The 12,162-nt window shown below is 43.2% G+C and overlaps 1 protein-coding gene across 3 annotated transcripts in view; it reads right to left on the bottom strand.

Moving 5' to 3' along the window:
- The window catches only part of zgc:174356 (proton-coupled folate transporter), a 56,096-nt gene extending 46,168 nt beyond the window's left edge, over positions 1 to 9,928 (bottom strand). Inside the window, exons 1-4 of one of the 3 annotated variants that reach the window (XM_014193391.3) lie at positions 9,640 to 9,921; positions 9,357 to 9,518; positions 7,377 to 8,145; positions 2,040 to 2,137 (exon numbers count right to left, since the gene is read on the bottom strand). In XM_014193391.3, coding sequence (XP_014048866.1) covers positions 2,040 to 2,137; positions 7,377 to 8,145; positions 9,357 to 9,497 — 1,008 coding nt within the window. In that variant the 5' untranslated portion in view covers positions 9,498 to 9,518; positions 9,640 to 9,921. Of the gene's footprint in view, positions 1 to 2,039; positions 2,138 to 7,376; positions 8,146 to 9,356 lie in introns of all 3 variants that reach the window. The other 2 variants (XM_045717223.2, XM_045717243.2) reach the window with 2 other exon arrangements.
- Positions 9,929 to 12,162: the final 2,234 nt, after the last annotated feature.

Here is a 12,162-nt window from a genome sequence, read left to right as displayed (position 1 = left end):
GGTAATATGGGAAGGTTTGCTGTTTGGCTTTTGTTCTACAACGAGTCATTATATGTTTGAACCTCAGTCCTTAGTTAGCCAAAACACTGCATCAATTAACCTTTAGAGATTGTGTCAAAACAACAAACATGGATTATTTATGTACGTGTGTGTACCAGCCTGTGTGTGTAGGCTATATATATGTGTGTGCATACACTTCACGCCTGAGTGTGTGCGTGCGCACGTCTGTTTATGCCCGTCAGAGTGCCTGTGTGTAATGTGACTCATTTGCCCTCTTTGTCTAAAAGCTGACAGATTTGATTTAATTATCCCGTCCAGCTCAGGGTGACAAGTTGCCAGTGTCCTCATCCCCCCTCCGCCCCCTTCCCTCACCAGCAGTCTCAAATCTACACTAGGAAACATAATGGGAATGCATAAACGTTTCCCTGAGAAGGTCAGCTCTTTATGTTTTTACTTCAATCAACTCATTAGAGCTTGTGGTGTTTGTGGTGTTTAATCATTCTTAGGGAACTCTGCTCTGCCCTAATTACAAGTCAATCTCATTCTCAACCTTTAAGCCAATTATTAAAAGCTAGAGGAGCCGTGAACTCGCCCCTGCTGCCCTCCCAGTCCTGCTAAGTTTGTTCCTACTGAGGAGTAATAATACATTTTATTGACAATTCCATAACCTTTTGATATTCTATTATGTAACTAACATGAATATTGGGGATGGATTACCTGTGTTATTATAGCCGAGGCTACAAGCTGCTCATTTTCTCCTAACTCCCCTAGCTCTCCCTTATTTTTTCAACTTTCAATGTTTGAATCCTGAGAGCTAAAAACAAACCCTGTAGTTTTCCCCCCTTCTAAAGTCTTTCATCTGTTGGTAATTAAAGTATGTTTGTAGCAGAGGGCAAGAAGCAACACTCAGACATCCCCCATAGACTACGGACATAATACACCACCTCCTCCAAATCGATGCGGCTGCCTGACTCAGAGTCAGCCCAACAAAAGGCAGCAGAGCCTTCTGAGAGCCCCTGTGGCACCGCGCGGAGCAGTTGAGCCGACACAGACTAAATGGGAAAGCGTCACCTCTCCGATCTGGATTCTGAGCTCTTTAACAAGCAGTCTTTGTTTAAGTGTCACATCAAGGCAAGACATCGACCCAGACTCCTTCATGAGATCACGAAGGACGAAGAGAGACACACTCAAGTACACCCCCCCCACACACATTCATACACACCCCCAAAGGGTCCCTTGAAATACATACAGCATCTGAGTTGTAACTGCTGTGAACATATTAAAACTACGGTTGCTATTGGTTCAGATCGGTAAAGGTCTTGGGTAAGTACATTGTTTGGATGTTTTTTGTGTGGTTTCAGCGATTTTTATTTAAACTATTTTTGTTTCTGTTTTGCTGTTATGTATTTTTGGATTTCTAAAACAAGGTGAAACGGTAAGAATTTGTCATTGTAAATGTGTGGGGACTGGATGGTACTATGCACTCTTGCTCTGAGCCATGGGACATAGCTAGTGCATATCGTTAACCATCATCCAATCCATGGCCAGTCAAGTGGAGACCTGTGGACCTTGGTGTGGAAAGTCGCACGTGGGTAACTAACCACAGTACGCAGACAGAGGAACAGTAATCATGTGATCTGAGTCATGTGCAAATGTTTTCACAACATTATGCAATGACCATTGGCAGTACTCTAGGACCATATAAAGCCAAAGGATCATCATTTTTTCAGTTAGATTTAGTTTTATGATTGAATCAGCTGAACAAATAAACCCATAGCTGCAAGTGGTAATGCAAACAAATGTAGCTTCCACTTGAAATGTACAGTACAGAGCTGGACCTCTAGTTATGTGGATCAGACTTAAATAACTGTTGCACCATATCAGCCAAATCTTTACATATTACTGTCTTTTTACAGTAGAATTATCAATGCATTTCTCAGTGATTTGAGTCTTTAGTTGCTGGGAAAATCAATTGATGTTTGCCTTTTGATGCATCTAAATCACAATCATGACCTTTCTGATGAAGCAGAGCCACTTACTAACAGCAGCATCTGGACTGACTTAAACACGCCATACAGTTCAGTTGTGAACTCCCTGGGCTCGTACATCAAATAGAGCAGGGAGATAGCCTGCTCTCCTGGAGGGAGGAAACACACACACACTGAATGATTGCCAACGTAATAAATGTTTAGAGCGAGTTTAAGATATAGAGGAAAGGTTCATATAGAGTTGTAATGCAGTTGTTGTGGTGGAATATTACTTGTCGGTTATATATACACAGTACCAGTCAAAAGTTTGGACGCCAACTCATTCAAAGGGTTTTTCTTTATTTTACTATTTTCTACATTGTAAAAAAATAGTGAAGACATCAGAACTATGAACACATGGAATAATGTAGTAACCAAAATAAAGTGTTAAATAAAAATATATTTTATATTTGAGATTCTTCAAAGTAGCCACCCTTTGCCTTGATGACAGCTTTGCACACTCTTGGCATTTTCTCAGCCAGCTTCACATGGAATGCTTTTCCAACAGTCTTGAAAGAGTTCCCACATATGCTGAGCACTTGTTGGCTGCTGTTCCTTCACTCCGCGGTCCAACTCATCCCAAACCATCTCAATTGGGTTGAGGTCGGGTGATTGTGGAGGCCAGGTCATCTGATGCAGGACTCCATCACTCTCCTTCTTGGTCAAATAGCCCTGGCACAGCTTGGAAGTGTGTTGGGTCGTTGTCCTGTTGAAAAACAAATGATAGTGGGATTAAGCGCAAACCAGATGTGATGGCGTATCGCTACAGAATTCTGTGGTAGCCATGCTGGTGTCACGTCCAGACCATAGAAAGCTTTTTTTTCTATGGTAGAGTAGGTCAGGGCATGACAGAGGGTTTTGTCTGTCCATGTTGGTTCTAGTTTCTTTTTTCTATGTTGGGGTTTTGTCTAGTTTAAGTATTTCTATATGTGGGTTTCTAGTTTTTGTATTTCTATGTTGTTTTTTGGGGATGATCTCCAATTAGAGGCAGCTGGTCATTGTTGTCTCTAATTGGGGATCATATTTAAGTTGTTTTTCCCACTAGGTTTTGTGGAAGATTATTTTGAGTAAGTGTATGTTGCACCTCTTCGTCACAGTTTGTTGTTTTGTTCATTAGTATGTCTTGCATAGTTTCACAGTTATAATAAAATGTGGAACGATACACACGCTGCGCTTTGGTCCCATTCTTCAGACAGCCTTGACAGAATCTCCCACCACCAAAGGATCAAGCAGCGTGGTCAGGACAAATGGACATGGGAGGAAATCCTGGACGGGAAATGACCCTGGAGGCAGGCCGGGGAGTATCACCGTCCGAAGGAGGAGATTAAAGCAGCGACGATACGAGGAACTAGCATGGCAACGACGGAAGCACGAGAGGCAGCCCCAAGAACATTTTTTGGAGGGGGCACACGGGTTGGTCGGCGAAGCCGAGGGGTGAGTCAGAGCGAAGAGGAATATTGGGAGAGACTGAGCGAGGAGTACTGTGAGATAGTGGAGGGGGGTGATGAGAGAGCTGTTGGTTTGGCGTAGTATGTACGGCATTTTTCCCGAGGAGCATGTTAGCCGTCAGATGCCACCTGAGTCAGCTCCCCGTACTCATCCCAAGAAGTGTGTTAAAGTTCCGGTACAAATGAGGCCGGCTATACGCACCAGGTCTCCAGTGCGCATTCACAGCCCAGTACATCCTGTGCCAACTCTCCGTACTCACTGTGGGGAGCGTGTGACCTGTCAGGCACCATGTTTTGCGGTGATACGCACGGTGTCTCCAATGCCAGCGCCTCGCACTTGCCGGGCTAAAGTGAGCATCCAGCCAGGACGGATTGTGCCAGCCCTACGCTCCAGACCTCCAGTGCGCCTCCACAGCCCAGTACGCCCTGTTCCTGCTCCTCGCACTGAAGTGTGTCACCAGTCTGGGGCCACTTGTCCCGGCTCCATGCATTAGGCCTTCAGTGAGTCTCTCCAGTCCGGTGTGTCCTGCTCCTGCTCCCCGTACTCGCCCTGAGGTGCGTGTTACCAATCTGGCACCACCTGTGCCAGCCCCACGCATCAGGTCTCCAGTGAGCATTCCCAGTCCGGAGCTTCCGGCGACAGTTCCCAGTCCGAAGCCTCCTGAGACGGCCTGCAGTCCGGAGCCTCCGGCGATGATCCATGGTTCGGTGACACGAAAGCGGAGGGATCAGCTAGCGGAGCGGGGGCTACGCCCCGAACCAGAGCCACCTCCTATGCTGGTGGATAAGCAAGATGAGAGGGTTCTTCATCCCGCACCAGAACCGCCACTGACATTAGACACCCATTAGTCACGTCCTGACCATAGAAAGCTTTTATTTTTCTATGGTAGAGTAGGTCAGGGCGTGAGAGAGGGTTTTGTCTATGTTGGTTCTAGTTTATTTTTTTCCCTATGTTGGGGGTTGTCGTCTAGTTTATGTATTTCTGTGGGGTTCTAGTTTTTGTATTTATGTTTTTTGGGGAGGGTGATTTCCAATTAGAGGCAGCTGGTCATCCTTGTCTCTAATTGGGGATCATGTTTAAGTTGTTGTTTTTCCCACTAGGTTTTGTGGGAGATTATTTTGAGTAAGTGTATGTTGCACCTCTTCGTCACGGTTTATTGTTTTATATGTCTTGCATAGTTTCACAGTTATAATAAAATGCGGAACAATACACACGCTGCGCTTTGGTCCCATTCTTCAGACATCCGTGACAGCTGGTTAAATGTGCCTTGAATTCTAAATAAATCACAGACAGTGTCACCAGCAAAGCACCCCCACAACATCACACCTCCATACTTCACGGTAGGAACTACACATGCAGAGATCATCCGTTCACCTACTCTGCGTCTCACAAAGACACGGCGGTTGGAACCAAAAATCTCAAATTTGAACTCATCAGACCAAAAGGACAGATTTCCAGTGGTCTAATGTCCATTGCTCATGTTTCTTGGCACAAGCAAGTCTTCTTATTGGTGTCCTTTTGTGGTTTCTTTGCAGCAATTCGTACATGAAGGCCTGATTCACGCAGTCTCCTATGAACAGTTGATGTTGAGATGTTACTGTCGCTTTTACTCTGAAGCATTTATTTGGGCTGCAATTTCTGAGGCTGGTAACTCTAATGAACTTATCCTCTGCAGCAGAGGTAACTCTGGGTCTTCCTTTCCTGCGACGGTCCTCATGAGAGACAGTTTCATCATAGCGCTTGATGATTTTTGCGACTGCACTTGAAGAAACTTTCAAAGTTCTTGAAATGTTCCCGGATTGACTGACCTTCATGTCTTAAAGTAATCATGGACTGTCATTTCACTTTGCTTATTTGAGCTGTTCTTGCCATAATATGGACTAGGTCTTTTACCAAATAGGGCTATCTTCTGTATACCACCCCTACCTTAACACAACTGACTGGCTCAAACACATTAAGTACATTAACTTTAAACAAGGCACACCTGTTAATTGAAATGCATTCCAGGTGACTACCTCATGAAGCTGGTTGAAAGAATGCCAAGAGTGTGCAAAGCTGTCATCAAGGCAAAGAGTGGCAACTTGAAGAATCTCAAATATGAAATATATTTTGATCTGTTTAACACTTACATTTACATTACATTTACATTTAAGTCATTTAGCAGACGCTCTTATCCAGAGCGACTTACAAATTGGTGCATTCACCTTATGATATCCAGTGGAACAACCACTTTACAATAGTGCATCTAAATCTTTTAAGGGGCGGGGGGGTTAGAAGGATTACTTTATCCTATCCTAGGTATTCCTTAAAGAGGTGGGGTTTCAGGTGTCTCCGGAAGGTGGTGATTGACTCCGCTGTCCTGGCGTCGTGAGGGAGCTTGTTCCACCATTGGGGTGCCAGAGCAGCGAACAGTTTTGACTGGGCTGAGCGGGAACTGTGCTTCCTCAGAGGTAGGGGGGCCAGCAGGCCAGAGGTGGATGAACGCAGTGCCCTTGTTTGGGTGTAGGGCCTGAAGGTATGGAGGTGCCGTTCCCTTCACAGCTCCGTAGGCAATCACCATGGTCTTGTAGCGGATGCGAGCTTCAACTGGAAGCCAGTGGAGAGAGCGGAGGAGCGGGGTGACGTGAGAGAACTTGGGAAGGTTGAACACCAGACGGGCTGCGGCGTTCTGGATGAGTTGTAGGGGTTTAATGGCACAGGCAGGGAGCCCAGCCACTTGTTTGGTTACTATATAATTCCATGTGTTATTTCATAGTTTTGATGTCTTCACTATTATCCTACAAAATGTAGAAAATAGTAAAAATAAAGAAAAACCCTGGAATGAGTAGGTGTGTCCAAACTTTTGACTGGTACTGTACGTAAACCATAGATTTTCATGACCGTCTTTAAATGGGTAATTTTACATGTAGGTGTACAGGGCAATCACATAGTCTGTATTTACAGAAGTGTCACTGAAATGGTATATCTCATTTTCCATTTCATAATATAATTGCTAGGAATGATTCTATAAGACATTTGAGATACTGGCATTTTATTCACTATTTAGGGTTCTATCGCGTAGGACATTGCTTGAACACATGGCCTCTTGCATGTATAGACATGAGCTCTGAAGTACATTTGTAATGTATTCATAACCAAGTATGAATTACTATAATGGTGACTATATAACTGACAGCCTTGGCCATTTCAAAAATGGATTGGGTTTATTATGAAGTGTACCATAACTGTACATGAATTCAAAAATCATGTGTTCATGTATGCATGACCAACTATACATTGACATTGAGGTCATCAATGGTGTTTAAGAAACATTATCTAACATGCAGGAAGTAGGCTTACATATTCCAGTATTCAAAAGAAAATATTACATGACATGAGACAGGGAATGTAAACACTGAACCACATTCAAAATTGTTTCTTGGTGACAGTGAGTGCACAGATGCTGTACTGCTAATACTGTAAAGGCCTACCATAATGTATGTTTCAAATAAGAAAACAATATGGCAGCTCGATTGAAAACTCTCAGGGCAATAAGCAACACTCAGACATCCCCATAGACTACGAACATAATACACCTCCTCCAAATCGATGCAGCTGCCTGACTCAGAGTCAGCTCAACAAAAGGCAGCAGAGCGTTCTGAGGGCCCCTGTGGCACCGTGCGGCGCAGCGAGCCGACAGACTAAATGGGAAAGCATCACCTCTCCGATCTGGATTCTGAGCTCTTTAACCACATTCAACATGGTTGAGTGCACAGATGCTGTATTGCTTATACTGTGAAGGTCTATCATACTGTATGTTTCAAATAGGAAAACAATGGCATTAACAGCTCATTTGAAAACCCTCAGTTGAACAGCTGTGTTGAGACAATAATGATCAAACAACAGATGGAGTTTACTCACCTACAGCTACCAGGTTGTTGATGAATGTGCAGACTATAAGAAGGTGGAGTTTCTGCCTCTGCTGTCCTGGCCTCCTCCTGAACATGGCTTGGAAGGACCTCTTGACATCAGACAGGCACAACAGGTTGGATGATGGTTCAGTGTCGGTATCATCAGCTTCACATGGCAGTCTGTCTCCATCTCCATCTTCCCCTGAGGGTGGAGGTGGGACTGAGCGTTCAGGATCCCGTAACCAAAGCAGAATATAGAGCACTGAGAGAACATGGCAGGAGCAGTATGCCACAAATGCAGAGGTCAGCCCAAACTCCTGTATCAAGAAACCAACTAACAAGAACCCCACCGTCCCTCCTACGAAGATCATCGACTCTGCCGCCGCCATACGCAGAGTACGGTTACTCCCCATCCCGGCTGTGACATCTGCTAAGTAACTAAACGAGCTAAGGAACACTGAGACGTATCCTCCAGAGAGGCCCGTTACCCCTGCGGCGGCTAGCGACCAGTACACACTAATGTCCTTCAGTAGAGACATTGCTATGAGCACACCACCACTGACCAGAGACATAAGGCAAGGCAGCAGCATGACAGCCTTGCGGCTGGAGCGGTCGGACCAGGAGCCTAGCAGCATGGCTGGAAGGATGGACAATAGGCTGGTCACACATGTGTAGATCAAGAGGATGTAGGAGGAACGACCCTCAATCAGCTCCTCCTCATCCTTGAGGTGCGCCGGGCTGCTGCAGATGTAAGAGTCTTGAAACAGCTCATAGCACACCTGGACAGAGGAACAGACACTTTAAGGTTTCCAGATCAAGATTAAGCCTAGTCCTGGAAGAGAAAGCATGCACAATAGAGAATCTATTTAAAACTTTTTTTTGTCCAGGAAAAGGCGTAATCTGGACACAGGAATTGTTCCCTAATTTATTAGGTACTCATGTTAGGAACTATTGATATAATACACTTTTTCATAATATAATTTCATAATGACTCCCAGAGCTAATGCCTAGGCTTCAGCTCAAAAGACTTACGCAGCGTTGAGGCATGTAAAATGACCTTAGTCGATCCCACAGTTCCCATTGCACAGACTCAAGAACACGTTTCATTAAAATCATACTTCTGCTTCCCTGTCTACATTCATCATTCACATTTTACTGGATAAAATCGAACCTGCAGAGCTGAACTTACTCTTGGGGAACCATTTCATCTGCTATGCATGCTATTGCAACATGGAAAGTGCTGCAGTATTAATGAGCCCAAACAGACGGATAAGATGTCAGTCTGAAATGATTAACTAAATCTGGATAATATAAACCATAAAAACAGAGAAAAGTGAAATTATGGCCCTCGCTACAAGAGGCACATTGTCTACAGAGTTTTATGTACAGTACATACAGACGTTGTTTGACTTGAACTCTGTACTGTATTATATGCATGTGCATGTTCTGCCTCACCTTTACATGGATATTGAATTGAGTTCAGCAGAGGTAGGAGAGAGAGGAGAGAGTAGACTGTACATTAATAAAAAGGCAGGGAGCTGTGATAATCAGATATTTGCATCTGTATACTATGTAAACCACAAGCATTCAGTAGCCTATATCGGTTCAGTCCTATGTCTGAGCTTTACATTTGCTTTGAGTTCCATTGTGATAAAATAAATAAACTGTACCCAAATTGTATACACTCTACTCTGAATTTCAGGATATCATATCTAATGGTAGGCCTACTATTTGAATCTGAACGCCAGGTTGATTGATTTACAGTTTTACTGTTCATGTGTCACTGGAACGGACAGGACTGTTTCACCTAATTTTGGTCGAAACATTGGTCTAGTTGAACATGTATAAGCAACAAAAATCGAGTCTAGCCTATGATACTGAAAATAGCAACCATGGTTCTGATAGTTTAATGACTAGCCTAATAAGCAAACATGTGTAAGTAAACAGGTGTGTTTGATAATGCCGCGAGCAGATCGTTGGCCCACTGTACCTTTGCGATGACCAGCTGTTGATAAGCAGGCGTCACGATAAACGTGCTGGTCATGTAGAAAAAAATAACCGGCTCCACGGTAACGAATGTTCGGACCCGTTGTCCCCATGTTGACATATCGTTGTTGAGCCGCTCTTGCATAGCAGACGAGTGCAAACACGACTGGTGTAACAGAAATACAAAAGACAAGGTAACTCTTGCTACAATTAGCCTATAGGAGGTATAACAAGTTATCGAAGTCTTACAGAGGAGTCACATGTTTGTCAGTATAACGCATCATTACCTCGTCCCTACAGTAAAACTGACTTCAGTTCCATGTTATAAAAATTAGTCACAGCAGCTCCTACTTCCGTAATAAAGTAAAAGGTTACACTCCCAAATGACACTCAATTCCCAGTATGCACTAGCTAATTTTGTCCAGGGTAGGGCTCAATTCAAAAGTAGTGCACTATGTAGGGTCTAGCCTATAGGTTGCCATTTGGGATGTATAATGTGCAAAAGGTCAAACCTTGGCCACCATGGTTTTGCAGACTAGGCAAAACAATAAGACCATGATACACCTTCCTGTTTTGCTTCAGTGGAGTTGGAAAGAACACTACAGAGAGATGACAGCGACCACCTGACGTAAAAAAAAAACATGTAGCCAATGTAACCGGTGTGAAATGACTAACTAGTTAGTGGTGCGCACTAGTAGCGATTCAATTGGTGACGTCACTCCGTCTGAGCCCTTGAAGTACTTACTTTCCTTCTGTACATATATAATAAAGAAAATGGTGCTGTCTGGTTTGCTTAATATATTACAAGGAATTTGAAATAATTTCTACTTTTACTTTTGATACTTAAGTATATTTAAAACCAAATACTTTCAGACTTTTAGTCAAGTTGTATTTTACTGGGTGACTTTCACTTTTACTTTAGTCATTTTCTTATTAAGGTAATACTTTTATTGAGGTAAGACAATTGGGTACTTTGGCGACTAACATGCTGACCAGACCGGACACGTCGCGTGCGAGCGTTGCAAAATACATTTACACATACATGTTATTCAGTCATTGCACCCACACTGCTCGCTGGTCTGCGTGGCCAGGCGCTAAAATAGAAATCGGTTCTATTTGTGACGCTCAACGTGCTGCAAGTCCAGCCTCTCTCATCTCTTCATTGGTTTTCAGAAGCATATACCCATGTGCCATCTCCTCATAGGTTTTTAGGAGCATATACCTATGTGGGTGATGCATAATCTATGAGCAGAAATCCCTAGTTTGAAAGAGACTGTTTTCTTGAAGCTGTGCCACGCCATTTTCCCTACATTTTCCCCCCACATGGGATAGCCCCCAAGCAATTTGAGTTCTAGCCAATGAGCTTCAGCCCCTCGCATTTGAGTGACAGCTAGCAAGAGGGCTGCCCAGCGTTATCCAATGAGGTTGTAGGGTGGGCCCAATGGCTCACTGGACACAGCAAAGAGAGAGAGAATTAGGCAGATACCTATGGGATCAATATAATTTATTTATTTATTTAACCTTTATTCAACTAGGAAAGTCAGTTAAGAACAAATTCTTATTTACAATGACGGCCTACGCCGGCCAAACCCAGTTGACGCTGGGCCAATTGTGCGCCGCCCTATGGGACTCCCCATCACGGCCGGATGTGATTCAGCCTGAATTATACCAAATGTATTGTGAACACACCGCATGCATTTTGTATTTGTGTATCATGATCTGTACAAATAAGTACCAATCCACAAATGTGAATCACTTTCCACAAATGTAAATCACTTTCCACAAATGTAAATCACTATCCACAAACAAACACCTTTTGATTTGTATTTGTAAATTGATATATTGCATTCGATTTTTTTTTTTGAACTGCAGATAAGCAGTTCACTTCCACGGGCCTTAAGTAAAATGACTGCCATAAAGATTTTCACATAAGAGAGATATGCGCAAACATGACAGATATGGCAAACCTGCCACTCCATATTTGGAAGCGCTTAGGTCACCTGACTTTTGGCAGGGATTTGACGACAAGAAAAATACAAAAGGTTCTCATGCGTAGAAAGCGATTTGTAATCGTAGAAAAAAGTTAGCACGCATAGAAACTATTCGTAGTCGTAGGTTTGACATATTTCTCATTTCTGACACATTGGAAACAATTAACAAAAAACAGAGCAAACTAGAATGCTATTTGGCCCTAAAGAGAGAGTAAACAGTGGCAGAATACCTGATCCAAACTTAAGGAAAGCTTTGACAATGTACAGACTCAGTGAGCATAGCCTTGCTATTGAGAAAGGCTGCCGTAGGCAGACCTGGCTCTCGAGAAGACAGGCTATGTGCACACTGCCCACAAAATGAGGTGGAAACTGAGCTGCACTTCCTAACCTCCTGCCAAATGTATGACCATATTAGCGCCACATATTTCCCTCAGATTACACAGATCCACAAAGAATGCGAAAACAAACCCAATTTTGATCAACCAAATATCTACTGGGTGAAATACCACAGTGTGCCATCACAGCAGCAAGATGTGTGACCTGTTGCCACAAGAAAAGGGCAACCAGTGAAGACCAACACCATTGTAAATATAACCCATATTTATGTTTATTTATTTTCCCTTTTGTACTTGAACTATTTACACATCATTACAACATTATAGACATATGACATTTAAAATGTCTTTTCTTTTGGAACTTTTGTGAGCATAATGTTTACTGTTCATTTTTTATTGTTTATTATCTATTTCAGTTGCTTTGGCAATGTAAACATATATTTCCCATGCCAATAAAGCCCCCTTAAATTAAAATTGAATTGAG

This window comes from Salmo salar, chromosome 01 (genome assembly GCF_965601325.2).
Source record: "Salmo salar chromosome 01, fSalSal1, whole genome shotgun sequence".
Lineage (NCBI taxonomy): Eukaryota > Metazoa > Chordata > Actinopteri > Salmoniformes > Salmonidae > Salmo > Salmo salar.
The sequence above is the reverse complement of the archived record's forward strand: the minus strand, read 5'-3'. Positions and strand labels throughout refer to the sequence as shown.